The sequence below is a fragment of the Brachyistius frenatus genome, unplaced genomic scaffold, assembly GCF_029030835.1.
Source record: "Brachyistius frenatus isolate BFR_SWC_R1_liver_20210118 unplaced genomic scaffold, ASM2903083v1 Contig_5, whole genome shotgun sequence".
Classification (NCBI taxonomy): domain Eukaryota; kingdom Metazoa; phylum Chordata; class Actinopteri; family Embiotocidae; genus Brachyistius; species Brachyistius frenatus.
In genome coordinates this window covers 6,552,501-6,579,488 of record NW_027210604.1, presented here as the reverse complement: position 1 = coordinate 6,579,488, position 26,988 = coordinate 6,552,501, and the positions used below count along the sequence as shown (strand labels likewise).

The 26,988-nt window shown below is 41.7% G+C and overlaps 2 protein-coding genes across 3 annotated transcripts; one reads left to right on the top strand and one right to left on the bottom strand.

The window, feature by feature from the left end:
• Nucleotides 1-40: 40 nt before the first annotated feature.
• On the bottom strand, nucleotides 41-12,351 carry LOC138634907 (stanniocalcin-2-like). The gene is made up of 7 exons (XM_069722115.1): nucleotides 12,126-12,351; nucleotides 11,798-11,922; nucleotides 11,268-11,478; nucleotides 5,648-5,792; nucleotides 4,393-4,535; nucleotides 2,375-2,586; nucleotides 41-640 (listed from the first exon to the last, which is right to left on the bottom strand). The coding sequence occupies exons 1-7, from the start codon at nucleotides 12,273-12,275 to the stop codon at nucleotides 313-315; spliced, it is 1,314 nt and encodes a 437-aa protein (XP_069578216.1). The 5' UTR covers nucleotides 12,276-12,351; the 3' UTR covers nucleotides 41-312.
• Nucleotides 6,638-16,867, top strand: htatsf1 (HIV-1 Tat specific factor 1). Of its 2 annotated transcripts, none has more exons than XM_069719326.1 (10): nucleotides 6,638-6,706; nucleotides 13,331-13,495; nucleotides 14,092-14,320; nucleotides 14,574-14,621; nucleotides 14,752-14,906; nucleotides 15,072-15,235; nucleotides 15,362-15,458; nucleotides 15,564-15,653; nucleotides 15,747-15,884; nucleotides 16,463-16,867. In XM_069719326.1, the coding sequence occupies exons 2-10, from the start codon at nucleotides 13,331-13,333 to the stop codon at nucleotides 16,709-16,711; spliced, it is 1,335 nt and encodes a 444-aa protein (XP_069575427.1). In that variant the 5' UTR covers nucleotides 6,638-6,706; the 3' UTR covers nucleotides 16,712-16,867. The 2 variants fall into 2 exon arrangements, with proteins under 2 accessions (XP_069575427.1, XP_069575418.1); XM_069719317.1 differs by lacking the exon at nucleotides 6,638-6,706 and adding an exon at nucleotides 12,538-12,758.
• The last annotated feature ends 10,121 nt before the right edge of the window (nucleotides 16,868-26,988 follow it).

Genomic DNA, 26,988 nt, shown 5'->3' with positions numbered 1-26,988 from the left:
AGTGTTGACGTGTGTGTGTGTGTGTGTGTGTGTGTGTGTGTGTGTGTCCGTTGCTAAATGAAGGAGCCACTGCAGATTACTGTGATGTGGAAGTGAGGTAGACAATTGTTTTTCTTCCTTGTACAAAGTCATACGTCTGGAAAAATATAAATATATCACAAAGACCCCCAACAGATTGAATAAGTTATGTTGCATCGCTTTCACCAGCAACACTACACTAAATACTCCTGACAAAACTAACCCCCTACTTTTACTCTTTCTTTGTATCTTTGTGTACCCTGTCTACACCCACTGTGTGACTGGCCTGTCTGTCTATGAAGTGGTGACATTGGATTTCTCAGACAAGGGGAGACCAGATTCAGCCGCATTGTCGACCTGCCTGAGCCCATTCCTGTCCTCTGGTTCGGCCCTTCTGGTCGGCTCTTCCAGGGGTCCCTGAGCAGTTATGTGCCAGGGCGCGCTGGTTGGTGGGGCGGTGGTGTGCTGCAGGGCGTCCGAGTGGCTGAGAGGGCAGATGCTGGCAAAGCTGCTGCACAGCACCCCCCAGTGTTGCTCACACTGCCTGCGCAGCCGCCGTCCGACCAAAAGCCTGACCTCATCTCCGCACTTTAACAGGAAGCTCATCAACTCCACGTATGGCCTGAACACAAGAGACTGCAGGTTAAAAATGCCCTGCTGTCTCGCTCATGCATTTTCACTGCAGACTTATTGTGAATTTAGAGGTCCAGTGTGTCGTGTTCCCGGGGGATAATAATGCTAATTATGTCTATCTTGCATCAGTAAGGTAAACTTGAGTTAAGTGAGTTGGTAAAGTCAATTTGAGTAGACTAAGAAAGGTTAGCTCGAGTTAAGTAAGTTAACTTAGAGGAACTTGGTGTCATGCGAGGTGTTCAGTTGGTTGCAATCTGCTACCACCCCACTAGATGTCACAGCTGTAGTGTTTGAGTGCTTGAGTTCATGAGGGCTGAAATGGTATAAAAAGCAAAATGGGACACTCCATCGTGACATCACACCCTGCTTGTATCTCCATCGGAAAAGAAAAAACGCCCCTCCACCCCACATACAAAAAAATGAATGATTAAATTAATAATTAAAAAAAAAATATATATATATGAGAGAGAGAGAGAGAGAAATAAATAAAAACTTTACAAACATGCAATAAATAACCACAGCAGCAAGCAGCCCAGTGCTGTCACTTTTAACACCCTCCATGATTAGTTTGTTTACATTGTGTGGCCAGCAGACTACGGGCAGGACAACGAGAAGGGTCCAGCTGTAGCCGGACCCTTATTGGAGAGAAGACGACCACGTGGGTAACTTCCCTGAGGCAAAGTCTGCAGAAATGCAGACTTGCATAAAAGGGTGCTCAAAGGGTTCAAAATATCCGCCAGAGAGCCCTCATGGACTCGATGATTTAACAGTGGGACAGTCCTAAACCCTCGCGGCCTTACCCGGGGACGCGCCTCAAAGTCTGGAAGTCTGAGAGTCTGCGAGGGTGGATGTCAGGATTGGGCCTGTGTCACTTTTACTAAACGGCAGACACTACAGAGAGAGTTATCCTCATGAGTCCGCTGCTTTAAACACACCAGACGTATTAAGAGCAGGAGAAAAATGTCAGTGGGCACCAAAACCAAGAAACCACCATGTCTCAATGTGAGGTCCTTTTGCAAATTTTAAAATTGGACTTTTTATTTGTCAAAGGAGGATGGTGTGATTTCTTCTTTAAAAAAAAAAAAAAAAACAAAAACAAACACATACTGTAGCTTAAAAGACTTTGGATGTAACACGGGTAACATTTCACAAACAGTTTGTTTATTACTGTTAAACTACAGGTCAGTGCTGCATCATTATAAGCTTTAATACATTCTTTTCTACAGATGGTGAAAACTCATGTTGTGTGTGTGTGTCAACTAAGGCTGTGGATGCGCTGCGTTTATATTCCATATGCGAAAAAACTAAATTGAAAGAAAGCTGTTGAAGTAAAACAGCATTTATTTAAATGTACGCTTCGTGCTGAAGCTTTAACTTATTTTGAAACCAGATGTTGTGAAAAATTTGGCAATATGATGATCAACACCGTAATATCGACAACGGGCAGGTCCAAATGACATTTGTATATAAATATGTATAGATAACATGTGGTCCAACATATCATAGTATATCATAGTACAGTATATTGTCCAAAATGTCATAAAAAAAAAAATCCAAATAAATACCATAGTATGGACATTTAGTTAGGATCAACTTCTGAGTTACTAGCATCTCTCCCGTGTGTGTGTGTGTGTGTGTGTGTGTGTGTGTGTGTGTGTGTGTGTGTGTGTGTGTGTGTGTGTGTGTGTGTGTGTGTCTCTCTCTCTCTCTCTCTCTCTCTCACCCTGGGGGAAACATCAGGTGAAACTGGACCAGGTTCCCCATGGTGTCCATGTGGTCCCGCAGCGCCAGGCAGAGCTGGTGTTTGGAGTAGCACTCTCTCTGGAGCGAGAACACCATCTCTTTCACCGCTGAGCACCGGCGGCTCACGCAGCTGAAGCGCTGCCGCAGTCCCAGCGCCATGCACCGCAACGCGTCCTTAACAAATGACTTGCCCTGAGGGGAGGAGGAGGAGGAGGAGGAGGGGAGGGGGTAAGGGGTTGAGAAGGTATTTCTAAATGGACTGTTAATTATTTCTTTAATCACTTATTCATGTTATATATCATTTTCTTTGCTGTTGTCGTCAATGATCTATTTCACCTAGTTCAATTTTATTTATTTTATTCATCTTATTATCATCACTTTACTGGTTTCATTGATAATTTTCCTTTTTTTTTTTTTTTTTTTTTTAATGTTATACAAATAGAGGTTGATCTATCGATTTCATACTGTCGATCACAATATCATATCCGGCCTGGGATATGTATGTATGTGTCAAATCCTCTGTTTCCCTCCATTCTTTAGTCTCAACTGCTGTTGAATGACACAAAATTCCTAAAAAAAAAACATGCTTTCATTTCCTGTGTACGGGGGATCCAATCGGATCTGACATGCTTGAGTCAGTCTTCGTACTGGACTCACATGCTATGTATACGTTGAAAAAACGTATTGCTTGCTGTAATAAAGAGGAAGTATGATTTCGAAAGCCTGTAACTCGGCATGCACACGGCATGCGAGGTGAATTAATGGGATATTTTGCTCCTCGTAGCTTCATTTTCAAGCTGATGCGAAGCAACAGCTGTTATCTCAGGTGATAAAACCGATGGCGACAAACAAACTCGCTTTGGTCTGTCTCGGTTTCAAATCGAGGACCCACTGACGGTACCAACAGCTCTGCGTTGGTCTGTACTTACACCTGAAAAAAATATCTACTGATCTGTAATGACTGATTCTTTTCAAGGTTTACAACAAAACAATTCGCGAAAAGAGAATAAAAAGATCAGCAGACCTGCAGAGTTATTTAATTATGATTCAATGTTAAAGCCATAGTGCAGGACTATTGCATATAAATGTATGTTTACGCAATGCTGATTCAGGTTATCACCGCAAGGTGAATTCCTCTGTATTTTACAGTGTACAAAGTTTTGAAACCTTGGTGTCTGGTGAGACATTCCTGGGCTGGAAGAAAGCGATCGACAATGAACACAATATTCAGTTGCGTTGCTTTTTCGTCAATGGAGAGTAGTGAAAGAAGATAAGAGACTGTGGGCAGACTCGGATGTTGCGTTACTATTCTTGGACATGTTGGTTATTTGTAAAATATTTGGAGTATGCTTTGTAGCTGCGCCGTGTTTTTGTAATTCCTCTTATTGTCGAAAGCAGTCGACAAAAGTTCTGCACTGCTGCTTTTATTTAACTGATAATGAGTCAATGTTTAACTTAATAAAATACCAGTGCTGTTACATCTAACAGAACCAGTGAACTACGCAGGATCAGAGTTTTGTTGTGAAATTGCACGTTATATGTATTTCAAGAAAAAAAAAACTGAGCTGTATATATATATATATATGAAGTGCCGTCACAGATCCTTACAGAACATCATCCAGTGTTCCTGTTCATACCGGAGACACATTAGACCTGCATCACTTTCTCATGCATTTCTATTCTAGTAAAGTGGACAAGCTGTTCCTTCTCTCATTTCAGTTCCCCTCTCAGATTGTTCTGTATCCAGTGCTACCATGCATAACTATACACTGCTCCTTATACAACAAACATTCCTAACAAATGACTTTAATGACTGAAGGGATTAAATGAAATAAAAACACATATCCAGATATGTCTTCTCTGACCCAGAGCCTAATTTTGAACTTGATTTCAGGCTGGCGGTTACGGTTAAAGGGGCACTAAGGCAAACAAGTTACTTTTGAAAAGAGTTTTTTTTTTTAAGTGTCAGAGTGTGTGAAATAAGATGCTGATCCTCACCTGTGAGTCGTAGCACCCTGCGTTGTGCAGCAGAGTGAGACATATGTGGTGCAGCCCTCGGATGTCACAGGAGTTGTTGTTGAAACACTGAAACATCCCACAGCCGACATCCCCTGAACTCACCAGGCAACTCTGAATTTCCGCTGAAACAGAAACAGAGAGAGTGTTAATTTTCAGACAATGATATGGCAGAGATAAGTGCATCTCCCAGATCATGAGTGCAACTGGGCTGTATTCTGCTGTACGTCAATGGGGGAGTGGGGGGGGTAGCTGCAATATAATCACACATCAGGAACTTCCTGTCCTGACAACAACACTCACTTTGCAGAACATCTCATTTCAATTTGATAAATGAATTTTGGAAACACTTTCCTGTTCTTCAAATACCATTTTTAAACGAATTTAAAATGAGAAATCGATTGTTTTGTAAATACTTTTCTTGTCTCTCTGCAGCTGAGGAGATGGTGAGTAGACCAGAGCAGCCCGAGACACAGAGCACTTATTCTTTGGGGTTTCTTGTTAATCTTTAACCGGCTAGTGTTATTACTGTGTGTATTATCTTGCTGTTACAGGTCTACACCATCCTGCTGTGCAGCCTGCAGGTCAGCTCCGGGCCGGAGGTGCCGTCATGCACCGCTCTGCTGGTGCGGAGGGAATGTGCTTGGACAGGGTCGAGCCACCGGAGCTGCGCATTGAATTACAGCCTCCAACAGAGCAGGAGGACAAACAGAGACGCGCGCTTTACTGCCCGGCGAGCGGCACACTGAACGGTTTCTCTCCCAAGTTTCATAAAAAAACACCGAAAAAAAACAACAACGCTTCGCAGACTTTTCAAGGACTGTAGGCATGAACATCAGAACAACTCTTTGATGAGCGTGTAAAAGGTACTTGGGTCTTTCTTTAAAGCATGAAAACAGTTGTAAGAGCACTGCAATCAAAACAAACAAACAACAAAAAAAAAAAAATCAAGTTTATGAGTTAAACTATATGAACTGAGAATGAATTGCGAAAAAAAAGAAGTTCTCTTACAGTTTTGTTGATCAGTCTTCGCTGATGTCACAGAAAGTTTTGGTTAGAAAATCGGACCTCTTTGTTTGCCAGTCAAAAACCTTTTTATGCTTGCATAAAAGACCCAAAAGTACCTATGACAGAACCTCGCACATGCGTATCCGACACATAAATGATGGACTGAAAATACGACCACCACTGTTCTGCTAAAATGTCTGGATGAAGAGTGCCTCGGAGTCGATCTCACCTGTACTCTGCGGAGACAGGCGTCTTTTCACCTGAGTAACTTGTTTCTCCTGGACATCATGCGGATCTATGGTCAGCACCTGATGACAGACCAGCAGCAGGAAAAACACGGCAAACACCGCGGACAAGTTCACCGGCATACCTCTGGTTTATTCTCTCCGGTTTATTCTAACCCCTTTGTGCTACTGTTTTCTTTTACGGTGTCTCTGTTTCAGGAGTTTTGGAGCTGCAGGAGTGTCGCTTCTCAGAGGAGTTTTCACTCAAGACTGTCACCGCGATATTAACGCTGGAATATATAAAGCTGCAAGGAGTGCTGCGCGTTCACGACGGCCGGAGTTAAGGTCTCCACCAATCACAGCGCGGCCCTGTGAACGCGCAGCAAGTGTGGCGCTCAGAGTTTGTCATTGATGAGAGAAACAGAAAAAAAAAAACCTGTTACAGAACGTATCTGATGCAACTGAATAAAATGTCCTATGAATAAACTAAAGATGAACAGAGGCGTGAAATAAAGGCAGGCATAAGAAGAGCAGGTCACGCGAGAGAAAATCCCACATTTGTTGGAGTCATAATTTAGTTTTTGTTTGTTTTGTTTTATGATTATGATTATGTATTATACAGGTGACCACATGTATACTTATGCAGTTTTTGTGTTTGGACACTGGGTGGAGCATTTGAGCAGGAAACGTAGCCTATATATGGGAGCCTCAAGTGATTGGCACCAGGTGTGTCAATGGGGAAGCATACAGTGTCTTTACCAGGTTTGTGGTAACGTGACCGATTGGACAGACATTTAAAGAAACTTGCTAAGGAACTCCAGGAACGCCATTCACGGGATCAGCTGATCGAATGATTGATTGATTGATTGATTAATTGATTGATTGATTGGACGGACACCATAGCTGGAGTTCTGTGTGGAGTTGGATTAATTGGACATTATCGCTGGACTTCAGTCGAGCTGGATTGTTTGGACAATGTGGGACAACGTGGGACAACAGGACCACGAACCCTCAACGGGACACTCTTCAGTGCCGACCGAAAAAAACGCACGAATGGACCGCAGGTAGGCTATGTGTAGTGCTAACAACGAACAAAAGGTTGCGTGCACATGAATTACTGAAAATCCAATGCATTGGTACTAATGGTGTTAAAATTAACTGTTTTTTTCTGTCAAAGCTTTTTTATTTTATTTTTTTTTATTGAAAAGGGTCTTTTTGATTGTGTTTCATTATGAATTCTGACACATGGGTACAATATGAAGGCTTTCATGTTGTTAAAGTTCATTTGAAATTATGATTAAGATTCAGTGAAGCTTCAAGGTGGTCGTTACAGCTTGAAACTTCCCTTTTAAGAAAGGAGTCTCTGCCAAAAATTCATCGTGATGCCAATCATAGCATTGTTGGAATGAAGTTCCACCAGAAATATACCAACTGTCTCAATGATGTCATCAAGGAAGGTTATGCTGTGCCTGAGCTTCAGTTGGAACAGTCTGCTGGAATGGTTGCAACTGGTGAAGCCTCAAAAGGATTACCAGTGGATCAGCTGTTGACCAGCCAAAGATGGATTGAAGGCCCCGGATTTCTGTTGAAAGCAGAGGAGGGGTGGGTCACGAGCGACTTGAAATGCGACGCAATAAAGCTGCATTTGGAGGATCTTTTGGAAGCAGAAACCTCCATCGTTTGCTTTGCTCAACAGAAAAGGTTCCCTGGCGACTTTGCTGTATTGTCATCTGGCTGACGTGAAGTGAAAAAGGAGAGTACAATCTACAAACTGGACCCCATTTCGATTGCTGAGAGTTGGAGGGAGATTGATTAAGGCCGCCGTGCCTGAGGAGACAAAATATGCGGTCACCAACATGTATCCTCTCTGATTCTAAAGCACATGCATGACCCTGTGGGCCATGGTGGGAGAAACCAGGTTCCCTCCAGATTGAGGAGCAAATAGTGTATCACCAGTGCCAAAGCAGCTACAAGAAAAATCCTGTGTAACTGTGGTTTCTGTAGGTGCCATAGAGGGAAGTTGGGTGAGCAAAAAAATGTCAGACCTTCCCATAGAAAGAATCATTCCACGTCTTCCTCCATTCACCAATGTTGGGGTGTATTATTTTGGGCCAATCGAGGTCAAAAGAGGATGTAACCTGGAAAAGCACTACGGAGTCATTTTCACATGTGTGGCATGCGGAGCATTCCACTTAGAAGTTGCCTATTCATTGGATACTGACCATATAAACGCTCTGTGCAGGTTTGTTTGTAGAAGAGGACATGTCTCTCATCTATGCCCAGACAATGGATCCAACTTCATTGGGCATAGTGTCTTCAGTTTGGCCCTTGGTCTGGACCAAAACAAACAACTTCTCAGGCATATTTTCAAACTCTTTTGGACGATTGCAAATGCCGATATTTGCCTATATTATTTTCCCACCCCATTTAGAGTGTAAAGTTTCTCCTGTAATGAAATGGCATTACACTATCACGATGGCTCACTGCATGTCCACATTTACGAGGCACAATGAGAAAACAACTTTAATTTAGGTTATGTAAAGGAGCCCATTTCCATTTTTGACATTTTCTTAAAAACAAAACTGTAGACAAATCTGAAAAAAAACAGCAACCAGGGTAAATTTTACTTTTCACAGGTTGCAAAACAAATAAAATCTAATCTCTGTCCATAACGGAAGTGCATTATAGTATAGGGCTACAACTGCATAGCAATTAAAGCCAATTCAAAGACCATAAATATTTGGGCTCAAAAGCGTCAATTTAGCGACCTGCTATATCAGCAGAAATGTTTATTTTGGGCCGATGGAGATATTTTGTTTTAAAGTCTTCATTATCCGATCACAATGTGCCGATATTATCTCGCGTCCCCACTGGCATGGTTAATAAAAAGGGCTGAAGAGGAGACAAAATCTGGACCAAAATCCATTCAATAACAACTTATTTATAGTTATAGCTGCTGAAACTGCAACTCTGTGACTTAGAAGTAATACAAAAAAAAAGTGTATGTATTACCAACACTGAATTATGACCAAAGAGGAAAAACCATAACTACTTGCTAGTGGGATCTTTACAAAGTGGCAACTTGTCTTTTATTCTAATCAATGGCACAGAACTGCTCTATAAAGCATTATTAAATGAATAGTACATGTTTTTACATGAGCTGTGTGTCTTAATACATCCACATGGGTAAAAGAAATTCTGTGTAATTATTTCTGATGGTGCCCCTTTAAAAATAATAAAAAAATAAAAATAATTTTTTTTTTACTTTGATAAATTCACATTTTGAAGCCTACTTGTTGTGGTTGCGTGTTTTGACTCATGACCTCTGACCCTTGACATCCACAGAGGGACAGGCCAGTCACGTCATGTAGTCATATCAGCGTCTCCATATGAGCCAAACAAATATCTCATACCTCTCACTCTTCTGCCTCCTTGGATTTGTCTACCCTGCATCTAAGAGGCTTTCAGTGAATGTGGTTGAGAACATGCGTGTGTTGCAGTGTGACATCAAGGTAGGAGGACAGGGTGTTTATGTGTGTGTTCATGCAGGGGCCCAGTCAGGGAAGACGTACTCTTATAGGGGTGAATGTTTGGACGTTGGAAGACTTTTTTTTTTTTTTTGTGTGCAATCTTTCCCGCTTATTCAGTCTCATCCTGCTTCAAAACAACATCCCTCAGCTTCCCTCACTCAACCCCTGATGACCACCCACACAATGACCTTTCGGCCCGGCACCGAACACGCACACGCGCACCCTGAAACGGCACACTAATGTACAGACACCACTGTGCAAACATGCAGCACCCCTTCCCCATCTCTTCACATGATCTCGTTGTAAACAACATTCTACATGTCTGTACGCACACAGCTCGCACTCACAAGTATCTGCTTTATCATAATGGATATGAGGCGGAAGCGTTATCATCCTATGTGGCTTCATGAAAACCTGCCTGCTCTGCTCAAGTGGATTTTGGTTCGTTCAACGGGATGCGAAACAATTTTAAGGACGATATTTTATGTCACACAAACTACTTGTTAAAAATTGTGTTTCTGTGTGCTGAGGCTTTGACAAATTTCCTTCAAATAAATGGCAGTATATGTATAATTTGAAATTTCCCCATGGAAAAATTGCTTTTGGAAAAACTCAACAGCAGCAGTTAGGCATTATTCATTTAGTAAATGAGTTCGACATTTTCCAGTTACAAGAATTTCCTTTAGTTAAAGACATGTTGCTGTTTTATCAAAAATAAATATATATATATAAACGGAAATAAAAAAAAATTCCAAATACAAACAATCCATTAAACAACTAAGTATTTCATTCTTTTATATTTTAATAGGAAATATGTCATACAACACTTCACTGCAACTTCATGGAAAGATGAACACGCACGCACACGCAAGGGATTTCATGACACAAACTGATGCATATTTGTGTTAACATGGGGGAATCACGCTCCTGCCAAAAACAAGTAGTTAAATCAATAAAGTTGCGCAAGCTGTGATGTGACAAAAACACTGAAAACAGACTGACTGAGGATTTATGGAGGCTTTCAGAGACAGGACTTCTCTACAAACTGATCCTTTAAGAACAGGGTAAACAAAACTGGGAATCCCAGAGTCAGTGAGACCACTTGTGGTTAAGTCTGTGACTTTTTAGAGATGAAAAACTGCTCAAAAGTTATGTTGATCATGACATAGAAGTGTTTTGGAGGCCTTTTACACTGTTATACATGTCTGTACAAGGCTAACATGAATAGTTTGAGTATACTTCCCATTCTGACAGACCTCCTGTGGCTCAAAAATACTCGGACTATAATCACAGAGAATCCAGACTATAATAACTAAGTTATTGCCAAAAGAAAGAATCTATTACATTGCTAACATCTTTATAGACAGCAGAGTAACTTTATACATGAAAGCCCAGAAACTACAAGCAGCAGCAACAAGTAAAAGAATACAGAAGGGGACGTGATCTCAACTTTTTTTTATTCGAGCACATGGGATGCCCAATCAATACTACAACTTAAATACATACTAAGTTAGAGGGAAACATCAGAATCTTCTTCCTCTCGTCCTCCAAACTGGAAATCAACCAGCCCATCCATTTCACTCATCATCTGAGTCGGTGTCTGCAAGTCTAAAATGTTATTTTAGCATGTTTTTAATTATAATAATTTTAGCATTATTGAAAAACGTGGCTATGCACACAAACAGCCTGAGTGCAAGATCGGATCTGCACTAAATATAAAACGGTCCAAATAAAAAAACAATCCGACTGATAACCCACATAAAAGAAAGATCCAGACATGTGCCATGTTTGTCCAAAAGGAAGAGCCTTGCAGCGCAGTGACATTTCACCCCCCCCTGCTTTGTCGTCCTCCTCCAGAGGTAAGCCTTGTCCTCGGCCCAGACGGGCAAAGAAACACTCCTGACTCCGTTTCCTGCTGCCTCTGTTTAATGGATCAGTCTCCTCCTCTTCTTCTTTATCCTCCACCTTTTCAAAAGGCTAACGCAGCCATACAAAATGATGGGTGCCTGTAGCAAGGGAGCAAATACACGTTTCCTCACCGTACTCTCAGTCGTTCTTGGCCTCGCAGTGTACCTCGGATTTTAAACACACCTCAGGGGGTTTTGGGGCCAGAAGCAGACGGGGCGTCCTGTTGTTCTGGCTGATCAGACGGTACACAGTTAGAACTCGACGTGTTCTCCTCCTTTCTGTCCCCCGATAGGAAATCATGGATGGCGGTTTCTATGTGCGGCCGGAAAGTGTGGTTCATCTTGGGGTCCACGACCTGAGTTATGATCCTGTCCACACCGGACTCCAACATGCCCGATCTGAAAAACACAAACAGGGAGTTGCAAGCAACAACAACAACAACAAAAAACACACTGCAAAGGGAAGCAGCGGTGTGATTAATAACACCGATGGACTGCGCCTTCGTTGAGCCTTGGCAAGATGTCGGGGACGATACTTAACATCTGGAGAGCCCATTATTAAAACTGACATTCATTTTCATGTCAAAGCAGGTGTGTGTGCTATAAAATCATTAACTGTAGACTACAACAACAACAACAACAAAAAAAGGTGTTTGCCTTTTATTTTAAATGAGATATTCCGTCGACACTGTAACCTGTCGGAAGAGGTCCCACTCACTGAACAACACTTTGTCTCAGTCCGTTCCTCATCTGGTTCTTGTTGATAGACGGGTTCCAGTCCTGCGTGCTCAGGTGCGACGTGACGAAGTTGTCCACTTTCTGTCGCAGGTTCTGATAAGCCGGCTGGTAGCAGGAGGAGCAGCAACAACAACAACAACAACAACAACAAGCGGTGTCAAACTCGGGTCATCATACAGCGCACTCGCTCAATATAGCGTGCGCGGGAGGTAGTATTACAGCAACCGGAAGACGACTGCTCTCGCGTCGTTTTCTGGTTTGCTCGAAGTTCAACTATGGCGGAAGCTAAAGCAGCGTTAGCGGACTACCTTTGTGTCGACGTCGGCCAAACAGTCCCGGCGGAACTCGTCAAAAAGCCCCCTGTTCTTCAGATGCTCCACGATCATGGCGATGAGTTGCGGGTCTCCCGGAGGCAGGTTGGCCGCACTGACGTTCACGTTACCGCTACTCTCCGCCATGACAAACAAAAGTAAATATTCACTTACTTGCCTGTTAGCTGCATTAAAAGCTGGCTAACTGAACTCTCGGTGCTTGTTGTTAAGACACGCAAAGATGTGCGCTCGATTTATGTCACTTGACCTTAAACTGCGGGCGGGGGAGGAGGGGGGGTGATTGCTCGTCGCATGTACTGCTGCGTAGCAACAAAAAAAAGGTAGATGCGGTAGTACAAATCGAGCGCTCCGTTCCCATTTGTCGCGCATGCGCATTTAGAGCCTGACCTCGGAAGTACTTCGTTCAAGCGTCGTCGCGGATTGGTGGTAAAACCAAAACGTTAGCCTTGCGGGCAGTAGATAACGATCATTTTAAAGTAAAAAATAATTAATTGAGAACGCATCCAAAACACGAAAGCCCAATTGGGTCTGTGGCTGAGTTTGACCGGGAGAATCTGCTCCGTTAACCGTCGTACCAGTTGTAGCTCGCCTGGACTATCGTGGTGAAAGGTAACGCTAGCCATCTTGGCTAACATGAACTCTTATTATTATTATTAAATCTTATTAGAGTTTATCACGGATCTTCAGATATGCCAAAGTTTAATCTGTAAAAAAAAAAAAAAAAAATCCTGAAATGAACAGAAACACAAGTGTGACTGCGAGCAGTAGATTTTGAACATGTCCAACATGGCTCGCTCACGTTTTCAGTCATAAATAATCAACACTGTGAAAGATTTGAGCAACTGGCTGACGCAGTTTTCACGATTTGTCAGCGCTGGTAGGAAGATATAAATGGTTGGCTCATAACCTGTTTGCAAAGAGTGTTATGCTATAAATTTGTTTGTTTTTACACCCCCTGAAAAGCTTTCTTTTTCTGAGTTTTGATGGGTGGATAGGAACCAAATCGTCACAAGTCTCTGCAAGAGACATCCGAGATGTGAAATAGGAAATAGAAAAGCAGGATATTAAATTACCTCTACCCCAGAAGGAACAAACCTGCCACATAATATACGGCGTATACTCCTAAACGTAGTGGCTCGATGTCCTGGGTAGTAATCTAACATGTCACACTCTTGTCCCAGATGAGCGGTGAATTAAACGCCAACCGAGAGTTTACGGAGCAACTGCGGATGCAGGAACTCTACGGTCAGAAGAATGAAGACGGGTCAGACCCCAACACGTACACGGATCCAGAGGACGGGACTGTGTATGACTGGGACCCCGAAAAGAAGGCCTGGTTCCCCAAAGTATGAACTTTGTTTCCCGCTCAGCTTTTCTTTTCCGACGTCATATTTGTTGTTTGAGGTCTCTCGGTCTCCGAGCTTCAGGTCTTTCTCGTGACTATCCTTGTTACTGTTTTGGAAGTTTTGGCAGTGCGCATGTAAGTGGCCATGCTTTGCTACTGCATGTTGTGACTGCAAAGTCCTACTCATTGCCTTTTTGCACAGTATGCTGTATTACTCTGAATGGAGGAGCCGGCCTGTAGCATAGCAGCAATAATGTCAATTTAAGATTCACGCCAGCTTTTGACCACATTTGGCCACAGACTGCGTCATGTATAAATGTCATCATACACTATACATTATTGCAAACCTCTTTTATGCCTTCACATGCATTCACTTACTTGCACATAACATCAAATGTTGTCACTTGAGATGTGTTTTAATTTATTGCGCGAACTTTAGTCTATTGCAACTGGCTTCAAGTGTAACCTTGATTCAAGATGGACTGAGGATCTAGTCGTGATAAACTTAGTGATAACTTTCAATAGTTACAGCGTTGACAAAATTGGTGCGAGCTGGTTTCTGTGTTAATATTAACTGGGTTTGTTTTGTCTCTCCAGATAACAGAGGACTTCATCGCAGCATACCAGGCCAACTACGGCTTCACTCAGGAAGGAGATCCAAACAACGCTGCACCTAGCAGCACCGACCCAGCAGCACCTGGACCAAACAGCAAGCCATCGGAGAAGGAGAAGCCAGTAGATCCCAGCGCGAACCCAATCCCAGATCAGAATGAGACGTCAGACAAAGAAGCCAAGCAGAAAGGGGAGAAGAGGAAAGCAGATCCTGGTAAACTCTTCTTCGCAGCCATAGAGGAGACAAACACAGTGCACCGACTAATACACAAACAGAAATCTTAAACGGAATGTACATATAATGGTCTATGAATGTTTTCTTATATAAAAACTTATTTCTTCCTTTCTCTCTGTCTACAATGGTCATTATGTTTTTTTTACGGTAGTTTTATGAATTTGTGTGCGGTTTTTAAGTTTACGTTTGTACAAATTCTGCTTCTGAAAAATGTTTTTTTTCTCTTTCGTAGGTTGGTTTGATATTGATAACAATAAAAACACGAACGTCTACGTGTCAGGTTAGTATCTCCAAACATTTTTTTTTTTTTTTTTTTTATCATGGCCAAGGAGACAGCTGTCCAGTGAGTTGCTGACTGTGTAAATTTAATTCTGTGGCTCTTCTTTTTGTCCATGCTTGCGTCACCTTAGGCCTGCCTCCCGACATCAGCACTGAGGAGTTTGTTGAGTTGATGTCCAAATGCGGCATTGTGATGCGGGACCCCATCACGGAGGAGTACAAGGTCAAACTGTACAAGGACAAAGAAGGGAATCTGAAGGGAGATGGGCTTTGCTGCTATCTCAAGGTTAGTCTGTCCTTCCAACGTTCCTCTGTCCGGGGTCTGCATGACGTGTGCCAACTCATCAGTGCATAACCTACGAGAGTCATCGAACCGGACACATTTTTCTATTTATTACTCTCGAAGACCAAGGACGTGACTGTGTGTGTGTGTGTTTGTGGTTCTCTGCAGAAGGAGTCTGTGGCATTGGCCATGCGTCTGATCGATGAATCGGAGATGCGAGGATATCGACTCCATGTGGAAGAAGCACGGTTTGAGCTGAAGGGCCAGTATGATGCCAGCAAAAAGAAGAAAAAAAACAAAGATTATAAGAAGAAGCTGCAGCAGCAACAGAAGTAAATGCTGTCTCCTGTTTTTTTTTTTGCTTCTCACTCATCATGCAGGGTTAAACTCCACTGTCCAAAACACTGGTGGAATTCTTGTTTCTGGTGCCTGAGCGTCTTTGGTTTTTGTCTGTGTAGACAGTTGGACTGGAGGCCAGAGAAGCAAGGAGAAGCGAGGAAGCGACATGAAAAAGTTGTCATCATCAGGAACATGTTCCATCCCAGTGACTTTGAGGTGCAGAGAGGAACACACAAACACATGCATGCTCTTATTCTCACACACAAACACACAGCATGCTGTGAGTGTTATTCTCTGGGCTCTCTGTGTTGGCTCTCGTAGGAAGACCCACTGGTGCTGAATGAGTATCGTGAAGATCTTCGGACAGAGTGCGAGAAGTTCGGGGAGGTCAAGAAGGTCGTCCTCTTTGATGTGAGTATATTTGAGCTGTTTCAAAGTCTTGGTTTGAATTGTGTCAGTGGCATCTAAGAAAGAACTGACATGTAGTTTGTTTTTGTGCTGTAGAGACACCCCGACGGTGTGGCATCAATCGCATTCAAGGAGCCCGAACAAGCCGATGCATGCATTCAGTCATTCAACGGTCGCTGGTTTGGAGGAAGGCAGCTGTCTGCCCAGCTTTGGGATGGAACGACAGACTATCAGGTAAATACAAATATCCAAAATATGAAGGGATTTTTTTTTTTTTTTTTTTTGGGGGGGGGGGGGGAACTGGGGATCCACAGGATATGGCAGTAAATAGGGGTTCTGGCTAACAAAATAAAGGTGTATCTTTTAAAGGGGAATGCAGCTGATTTCCACAACAAGACCGGTTTGCTAATCACCCAGATACTCACAGCTATGTGATTTGTTCTGTGGCTCCAGAAGAGTCTGAAAAACGTTTTCATCAGGGTTATATTGGAATGATTGCACTATTTAAAGGCCCCAAAAACCAATTTTCTCAGCTTCTAGTTGGAATTTGGAGTCTTGCATGAATACAAAATCTTGTGCCATAGTTTTCTTTACTTCAACTTTGATTGTTAAAACCAATTTCACATTACAGAGAAATGTCTGTGATTTTGAAATCAAGTTAATTTCAAACTTGTGTCACAATTCACATCGAACAGTAAAAAAGCTGCTGGATCCTGTCAGTCGGCACTCTTATATTTTGATATCTTGAACTCACTCAGACTCTGGACGTGGTGAGACGTGAGCACCTCTCATGTTCATTTTCTGTTGCGCAGGTGGAAGAGACGACACGCGAGCGTGAGGAACGGCTAAAGGGTTGGTCTACTTTCTTGGAGGGAGCTGATCAAGGACAGCAGAACAATACCAAACCAGCAGAGAGCAGCGCTGCCACAGAACCCAGCGAGCCCTCCAGCACCACAGAGCCCGAGTCGCACCCAGAAATACACCCACAGTCCTCAGAACAGGTACAGGAAGTGGACTCTACTGACAGCAGCCTAGCAGGAAGCGATGATGAAGAAGCTTAAACACTCACATGCACTTCATAGTTCTCTATGGCAACCAACTAGGACAGTTCTGCTTGAAGGTGAACAGTGGCGAGGCCCACTGCTCAGAACGGGGACGGATGCAGGTGGAACATATTGTTTTGTAATGTAGAAAAATAAAATTATGATTTTTGTCTACCCTTTTCTCATCATTTTGGTTAACACTGTTATCAGATATGCACTTGACAAGCTGGTTATATCCTTTAATACACAGATTTCCCCTTATTTCAATCATTTGGAAAGATCATTAACATAAGTATTAAAAAGAACCGGGGACGTAATTAGCTCTTGCTTGACACCGTTGCAAACCCCAAATGGGGGTGAGTCACTATTGCCCCATTTTACTTTCATTGTCCGGAGGGCATACCTTTAAACCACTGTGTGTTTGATCTACCCTCTTTGACTCTATTTAACAAACAACTTTCTATGATTAACACCATCAAAGGCTTTGGACACATCAATAAAACACATCAGAGCGGTTGAGTTTTTACCTTTTACATTTGTTCACAATTTCCTTGAACGCACAAACTCAGTGGCATGTTTAGCTTTCAAACCAAACTGGTTATCTGTGGAGTTAATAAACTCATTAAATCTTTCCAGCAGGATTCATCCTTGGACTGAAATCATAAAGCCGGTACATGAAAGTTGTCAAAAGAACATTAAGAGAAATCACAGAACCGTCCGGTTAAACAGGGCTGCTTATTCTTCAACTTTTCACACAACGGCGAATACACGCATGGACATAAAATATTTTTCAAAAATGATAAAGAAAGAAATCCAAATCTATATTGTCCCCCTGCATGGGTGTAACCACGGCCCTTTTGAGGGGGTCATGTCCCCCCCCCAATACTTAGAAAATACCAATCTCACCATTAAAAGTGCTTGTTTTGCTACTGAAAGTTTTAAAGTGTAATTCTAAGTGTCTGAAATATGAAAAAAAAAAAAAAAAATCATACTATAGCATGTGCTCTAAAATATGACAAAGAAGTCATACTATAGCATGTCAACCGAAATATGACAAAGAAGTCATACTATAGCACGTGGTCCGAAATATGACAAAAAAGTCACGATAGCATGTTGTCCGAAATATCGAAAAAAAGCCATATTATTACATGTCGTCCGAAATATCATAAAAAAAGTCATACTATAGGAACATACAATTTAAAAATAGAGAGTAGCAGGCAGGTTTTGAACCTGGACCTTTAAACTGTGAGACAACAATGCTGACAACTGCACTATTGTGTTGCCTATCATAACTTGAACGGAAATCATACTTATGAAGGAGAAATAGTACAAAAAAGTCATACTTCTTTAATGTCGTCCAAAATGTGAAAAAAAAGTCAGGCTATAGCATGTCGTCCAATTCATGAAAAAAAAAGTCACACTATAGTACGTCGTCCAAAATATCTAAAAAAAAAAGTCATACTATTACATGTGGACTGAAAATTGACAAAAAAAAGTCACACAATAGTATGTTGTCCAAATTATGAAAATGTCGTCAGGCTATATCATGCCGTCTAAAATGTATTTAAAAAGTCACACTATAGCATGTCGTCCAATATATGGCATAAAAGTCATACTGTAGTGTGTCATCAAGAAGGCTAGGATGAGAAAGGAGGAGAAGAAACTGAAAAGAGTGAAGAAGGAGATGAAACTGAAAGAAGGATGAGAGACGAGAAACAGAAAAAAGAGTGTGAGAAGAAGGAGATAGAGAATCTAAAGAGACAAAAGAAAGAAAATAAGGACAGAGAGAGGGAGAACAATCGAGGAGGAAGATCCCTCCTTGGTTTCTAAACCCCTCTCATCCTTTACCTCTTCCCCTCCGCACCCCCTCAATCCCCCATCCCAGCTACTTTTACCTCCTAACCCTTTCCCTCACCCCCTCACCCTAATATTCTTACCCAACCTTCCTCTTCGTCAACCCTTTGGTCTTCCCTACTTCCCCCATCTTCCCCCATTACCCCTTTCCTCACGCCCTACCTTACCCCTCAATCCTCCATCCCAGCAACCCCCACCTCCTAACCCTTTTCCTCACCCCTTAAACCTTCATCTCCTTACCCAACCTTCCTCCTCATCAACCCTTTGGTCTTCCCCCACCACCCCACACCTCTAGCCCCTCCTGTCACCCCCCCCCCTCTGACTCCCTTCCTCCCATCCGCTTCCATTAACTGATCATATAAGAAATAAACACAATAACATAACATTACAAATGAACAACAAAGGTTTGAGCTATTAATATTTTTTTTTTTTTTTTTTTAAACTGGAGAAGGTCCTGAAGATAAACTGGTTTTACAGCAGCTGATAGTTTTCATGCAACATAATGTTTTGCTGTTAAGAGTTGAGTGAGGAACATCTGCGCTGTACCCTGCCTCAACACTAGATGGCAGTGTAATCCTGTTGTTGCCTCTATTGTTTGGCAAACTTTCTTCTCATATACTGTAGACCTCAGTTATCTCACAGTGGGCTGTAACATCACTGTCTGTTTAAAGAACAGTTTAAAAGACTTTAAAAATAGAAAATATTTTCACAATGAGAAACCTGACATAAAATCTGCTGTCATGCTGGTAAAACTTTAAAGCCCCTTTCAGAGTTATCACACACAGATGGACAAAGCCTGAAGCAGAGTCACTAAATATGGATTTCAGACAGCAGTGGAAAGTACATTAACTGCATTAACTTGAGTACAAGTTTGGGTCTCTTTTCCCCATTATATATATTAGAATATGTACATTAATGTCTGTACATTAAGTTCCACATGAGTACCAAGTTGTTAATAATTATAATCCAATAACAATATACATATTATTTTTAAGTATGTAATATGTCATGTTTATGATGGGTCTATGTAATACAAGTGCATTTTGATGCTAATTCTTATGTACTTTAAGTCAAAGTTTAAAGCAGGACTTTTTAAAGAATATTTCTACACTGTGTTATTGTTATTTTTACTTAATTAAATGATCTGATACTTCTCCCACCACCGCAGAGTGTGACCATGTTATATTGCCCAGATTGTTTTGTATTTTCGTTGGGATTGATATTTTTGAAGGGTGCGTACTAATTCTTACATTCACTGAAAAGCGAGTGCACAACACGTTTGTGTTTTGTGGGTGCATTTGTTTGTATTTGCAGTAAAAACGCTGCTGCAGTCTCAACCAGGTCTCCCTTGTAAGTGAGAATCCACAGGGACTAATGTGCACAATAAAGGCTTTAAGCACCCACAAAGCTTGTAGTGTACAAATGGTGCAGAAAGTTCATTCAGGCTAAGAACACGATACTTCATTTTGAACACTGTGTTCTCTTTCTTCTGATAAATCATGACTGCAACACAGTTTTAAAGTAATATGACAACACTGTGAGTCAACAAGGAGGTGTAGACAGGGAATGATACAAGATAGGAGCAGAGACAGAGGAGGAAATGGACAGAGCATGTGAGGGCAGGGCCTGTGTGTGTGTGTGTGTGTGTGTGTGTGTGTGTGTGTGTGTGTGTGTGTGTGTGTGTGTGTGTGTGTGTGTGTGTGTGTGTGTGTGTGTGTGTGTGTGTGTGTGTGTGTGTGTGTGTGTGTGTGCTCTGTTCCCTGGAGTCCACCCTGGAGATCGCTTGGGAAAAAGACCTCTAGGTCTGCCTGAGGTCTGACTGGAAGCCAAGAAAAGCAAGACTAAAATAGAGGGAGAGAGAGAGCGAGAGAGGAAGTGAGAGACTTTAAACCTGAGAATCAAAGACATGGGCCTTCAGAGAGAGAGAGAAGGAGAGAGATGGAAGATGGAGAGGGCGTGAGAGGAAGGAGGAGCCAAAGAGATGGAGAAAAAGTGTGAACAAAGAGCTTCGTATCTGAGGAGTAATGTATGGAAAATAAAAACATTCACATGGTGTCACACACACTCACACTCACACTCGCACTCACACACACACACACACACACACACACAGCTGATTGGAACCATATGCCGACAGAAAAAATAATGGGAAACTGTGAATTGTTTGATTTGTTTTCCCTCTTTGTTGCGATGGGATGGGGAGTGGATGAGGTGGAGGGGGTGGAAGGCACCCATGACCGCAGATGATGATCAGCCATGGGAAATTCTGTGTCCGCTGCGCTGCTTAGACAGGTCCGCTCCATTAACAGCATGCACATGAGGGGACTTCTACCGTGTGAAATAAGAACTTAAGCAGTGGGGAGCCCAAAAAGTCATGCACTGAGTTTCATTAGTGGTTGCTGGTGATACCGATTGATCCCAAGCCAATACTCAGGCTGACCTACACACAACACATTAAAGGACGCATGTTTACTGTTGTTTCTCATGGCTACATTTAAATAATTCAATAGAGAAAATAACTCAATACCTGTTCAGTTGGCATTAAAAAGACAGAAAAAGAATACAGGACACATGATGCAAATGCAGTATAGTTGTCTCTATCAAGGAAAACACACACACACACACACACACACACACACACACACACACACACACACACACACACACACACACACACACACACACACACACACACACACACACACACACACACACACACACACACACACACACACACACACACACACACACACACACACACACACACCAGCGAGGCCACATTGTATTGAATTATTGTTAAATTAAGCTTTTCAGAGAACATGGGAAATAAGAAAATAATCTAGCAATCAGTCTTTTATTTCTTCCTTTTCCTTTTTGAGTCTTGAGGCAGCAGTTTGATTGACGAGACAGGATAGGCTGAAGACAGGCACCTGTTCATGACAGCAAACATGCATCAGGAGCGTGTGTGTGTGTGCGCGTGTGCGTGTGTGTGTTTAGAGAGAGCCAGAAAGGAAGTTTTGGCCAGTTACACTTGTTCTTAATCACAAAAAAATGCAAAGAGGGAAAAACAGAGGAAGAGTGGGGGAAGCAAGTGAGTGGGAGACCGGGAGAGGAAAGAGGGAGTGAAGGAAAAGCGAGGCTGATTTGGTGCAGATGCTTCACTCTACTGGGAAAATGACATAAGGTTGCTCTTTAATGGAAAAGGGTGTGTTTATTATTGGTGTGTGGGTTTGTGAAAAACACAGCGTCTCTCATATGTGAAACTAAGTTTGACCAGTGGTAGCTTAATGATTACAAAAGTGGGTGTGCAAATTTTGAGGTGGAGAAATAGGACAAAGGCATGAAATACTGATGAAGCAAGACTTTACAGTCAGTTAATGCTCCTGAGAAGCCCCTGAGAAAGGAAGTCTAATCTCTTCTTGCCAAGTCTTGTTTTTATTTTGTTTAAACTGCATACCTGGTAGGAAAGAGGGCACCAATTCCAATCATTGACATAAAGTCAACTGTTTATTGTTTAAAAAAAAAAGAGGTTTACTCATCCTCAATTGTACTTTGCGGCAGAGCATGATAGTTTTATTTGAACATGAACCGCAGGACGAAACCTTCTTACAAAGGCTACTTTTTGACTCATGATGTCATGACTCCATCTCTGTCCAGTTATGTCTTGTATCCTTCCCTGTGAAGTTTGGTGCTGTATCCTGTGTGTCTGAGGATGTGTCCTCTCTTTATTTCAAAACTATGACTGCAACACACACAGACCTGATTTTGTCCATTGAGAGGACACTGCATTGAATTAATCTTTTAGACACATATCTTAACTTAACCAAATAACTCTTAACCCTCTTAAGGGTCTTAACCCTGAAGTTTGATGCCTTACCTTGTGTGGACCAGATTTTTGTGCTTAAATCGGCACAGGGTCCTGGACCTTTTGAGGGTGGCCTATTTTTGTCCCTACAATGTGATTAATGGGTGTCGCATAGTCTGTAGTAGCACAAACTTTGTCTTGGACAACATAGTTTTGTGAAGCTAAAATAGACATAGTTTTTAGTTTTCCTCTGGGTCCACCTATTTGTTTCTCTTGCCCCTGCTTTAAAAACACGGCCAGCAGCAATCATTTATAAAATGCCTATCCCCCAACTTTACTGGGCCGTATTTTAATTAATATTCCTCATCAAGTCAGTATTAAATACAACCAGAGATCTAATCCAAGAGCTGGTAACCATTTGGCATTCAATATTTAAGCACTACAACAGCTTCTCTGTTTCTCCCGTGAGTTGGAATCATAACTCTGACCCTTATTATGTCTCCTCTGCTTTAACACTGCGCCTCAGGCCCTCAGTTGTTATTTTAAATCTGTGCTAATTGTCGGACTTTTGGCTTCGTTCCTTTCCATCACCTTATGAAATCCAGTTCATGCAATTAATGTGTGCTGTGTTCTCTGCGAGTGTGTGTAGGTGGTGAGTTTTACTGACTGGTGATATCAATGTATTCAGGGCATGCTTGTGTAAATAGAGTGAAGTCACATGCAGGGATCATTTCCACTTTCCCTTACATGAATAATATTATTGTAAACTATCTGTGACCTAACCTTTCCTGCTATAACTTTCCTGCTGAATAAAAACACATGTGGCCAGTTTAGAGGAAGGCTGGCCGCTATTTGAGCGCTGGGTTGCTGATTGATGACATCACGGCTCCGTAGTGTGAAAGTGGCAGATTCGAGTAACTGTAATGTAATGTAGAGTAACTCTAGGCACTTGTAAAGTGGGAGTTTGCATTGTATTTTATCTTCTAGTCATGAAAACAATACCATGACACCCCCCGCCCCAAAAAAAATAAAAATTAAAAATTAAAAAAATAAAAAAATAAAATAGATTCAGTTCAGTTCTTCATAACTGATAATTACAGGTTGTGGCCATTTATTTATCTACTGCTTATGATTGTTTTCGCAAAGTTGCTCTTTAATTTGGACAATGGCCAGTGCTCATAAGTAAACACAAGGGCTTGTTGTGTGTTTGTATGTGTGAGAAAAGGATGCCTTGCCTTGAAAATGCACAGAGTACATAGGGAAATGGGGAATGAGTGTGTGCATGTGAAGTGATGGTGGTGGCTGAGGGCCGGACAGGAAATGCCTGTGCAGATGGAACAGTAATGTGGACACACTGAGAACGGTATACAGGAAACAGCCTACTCCGCAGCTGTGTGTGAGTGTGTATTTATATGCGCTTGTCATTAGCCGCAGCAGTTTGCTATTATAGTCTGAAGAGGCAATAGATGTTTGCAATAACAGTCGACAGAACTAGGTGGCATTGTACACTTCTGTATTGAAAATGACAGACACTCAATTTCGTCCACTCTCTCTTCACCCGGTATGGAAGAATAAAAGTGTTGGTTGCTCTGATTGGACATTGTGTTCGAGCCTATCAATATATAGTGTATATAGTGAGATATATCTATTTAGATAGGTTGATTTAGATTTGTTCCTGTAGTTGGGATGATTGATTTTTTTGCCATCTGTGCCTCTTCATGATTACAAATTTCTTTGCTTATCAGTTGACATTTTGTGCATCACCTTTTATGGCACTTCATTTCAAGTACCAGAAGTGGCAATTCTGGACCACTCATAATTGAAGTCCCATTGGACATTAGGTTACTACCAGGCTCTCCTCAGGATTTAACTATTGTGTTCTTGCCGTTTGCTACACAAGAGTGAATCTTTGGCTCTCACTGCATACATCTAGCATTTTTACTTTGCTGTCTTAGTGTTCATCCTGCGTATATTGTGGGAGGGCAAAATTAACGCTATATTTTTGCTGTAATCTTCAAAAAAACGATTGCATTTTGGCACATGTTGATCCAGTTGGATTTCTCCTACTTCTGTTTTTTGTCTATGTGATAGACCAAAACCTGGGTCACTCATGCAGGAAACCATACATCTCCCTTTGGGCAAAGGGGAATTTCCCCCTCTCCACTTAAAGATACAGTATTGAGGGAGAAAAATGGTGTTTAGAGAAACTAGAATTACCTCCTTGTGGTTGTATGCCTCGACCAAGCAGTTGCAGTTTACATTAATCTCTGTCCAAATTCATATAATGGTTAGTGAAGACGTTGAAGGAATTTGTCCAATAAAGCTATATCTGATAGATACAAAGTTGAAGCCATGACAGCAGACGATGCTTCAAATATGCAAAGAACATACAAATTATAAAACTTTGATGCGTCACACACACCCGACTGCAAAGAAGATCTATATATAGATATGTATAGATGATGTATACAATGAGCACATTTTCAGTGGACAATTTAGATGAATGCCACCAATTCAGTATCTGACCAAATGTTAAATATGGTCACAATCTGCCCTTCTGTTCCTGAGTTATGTCGTTGAATAATGGCAAGAAAAGTGTTTTTGCAGACCATTATAATGTCACAGTGAAGTTGACCTCTGACCTTTTGAATATAAAAGTCATCACTTCACCATTTTATCCTATTAGAAGTGTGAAAGTTGTCATAATCAGGGTCTATGAATTCTCCAGTTGTAGCCACAAACCATGCGAGGTCTTGGTGACCTTTGACCACCAAATTTTATTGAGTTCACGCCTGAGTCCAAGTGAATGTTTGTGCTAAAAATAAATAAATAATAACGTTCCTGAGATATTGTGTTTACAAGAATATGACAGACAGACAAGCCAAGATCATGATGCTTCTGCTTGCAGCTATTACTAGTGCATAGACATAAACACACTTTAGTGGGTTCCCATGTGTTTTTGAAATTCACATTGTCAGACCTACAATTTTTTTACAAACATTCACTGGTCATTTGGAAATTAAAGACATCATTGGTTTGGTAATATTATATTGTTTTTTCTAATGAAATGAGTGTGTTTGAGTAATAATTTCAATTTAATTCCTTAGTTTGAGGAGTGATTTTAAGGACATGTTCGCACACACACACACACACACACACACACACACACACACACACACACACACACACACACACACACACACACACACACACACACACACACACACACACACACACACACACACACACACACACACACACACACACACACACACACACACACAAAACTACCTTCACTAGGTCACTGCTTTGATTGACAGACAGACAGTTAAACCACAGGGCATTCCAAGGCTGCTCAGGTGTGTGAATGAGTGTGTGTGTGTGTGTGTGTGTGTGTGTGTGCGTTGTAGCCTCATCACTATTCATCAGGCTTCACTGTATTTGCGTCTCATCTGCATACTGGTCCAACAGGGAGCAGATTAGCATTAGAGAGAGAGAGAAAGATGGAGGGAAGTAGAATCACTTTAATTTTTAACAAGATGATATGAAGGAGACACAAAGACCCAAGTACTGCTGGTGCTGCTGCTGACACAGCCAGGAGACAGACAGAAAAAAGATAGGGCCGGGTGGGGTGCGATGCATGTGAGTGTACGAGAGGTGGGGTGTAAGACAGTTACACTGAGAGGTAAGGCACCCTGCTGGCATCGATCAAAATAAAATGAGGTTTGTGGAAAAGGAAATAAACAGTGGATCTATGTTTTCCAAATGAAAATAACATTAAAGGCAATCCTGTGTTAATGCTGCATATTGATCTCTCTGCTGCTCTGCTCGCTCAGTCACCATGTGTTTGTTGGAACTCAGCTGAACTCACACATTAAACACTCATAAATAAATAAGTGGGATAAACAATGTAACTGTAACAATGGAGTCAATATCTCATTAGTGGACTGCACACAGGCACACACTTGACACACACACACACACACACACACACACACACACACACACACACACACACACACACACACACACACACACACACACACACACACACACACACACACACACACACACACACACACACACACACACACACACAGATGGATACAGTTACATACACACAATTTCCAACACGTTATGTCCCATAAAACCTGTCAGCATTGTTCATTGCATGATTTTTTTTTTCAATCTTCTTAATTTATCTGCATACCAGTTTTCATAGGATTTCAACGTGTCTTGTCAAAAAGGAGACATGTCTGAAATGTCTGTGGTAATCACACTGGAGGCTGCTGTGGCCAGTTTTCATTGCAGTTGCCCAGCTACTTTGTTTTCTTTTCCATTTTACAAACAACAGTTCAAATGTCTCAAATTGTTGTAAATTGTTTCACTACACACATTTCAAATGCCTTTGGCATATTCAAAGATTTGATAAAAAAAAAAAAGCTGTCTGCAGTAGAGACGACACTAATGCCACCTTCTAGCAAAATTCTTTGCATGACAATGATTAAACTTTTTGATTGTGAAAGGTACTGTGCATGCTTTTCTGTATATATTTATGATTTTAGGTTCGGATGGAGATTTTCAGCAAATGACAAAAAAACTATGAGAGTACACACACATTTACTTTCCCTGTAGA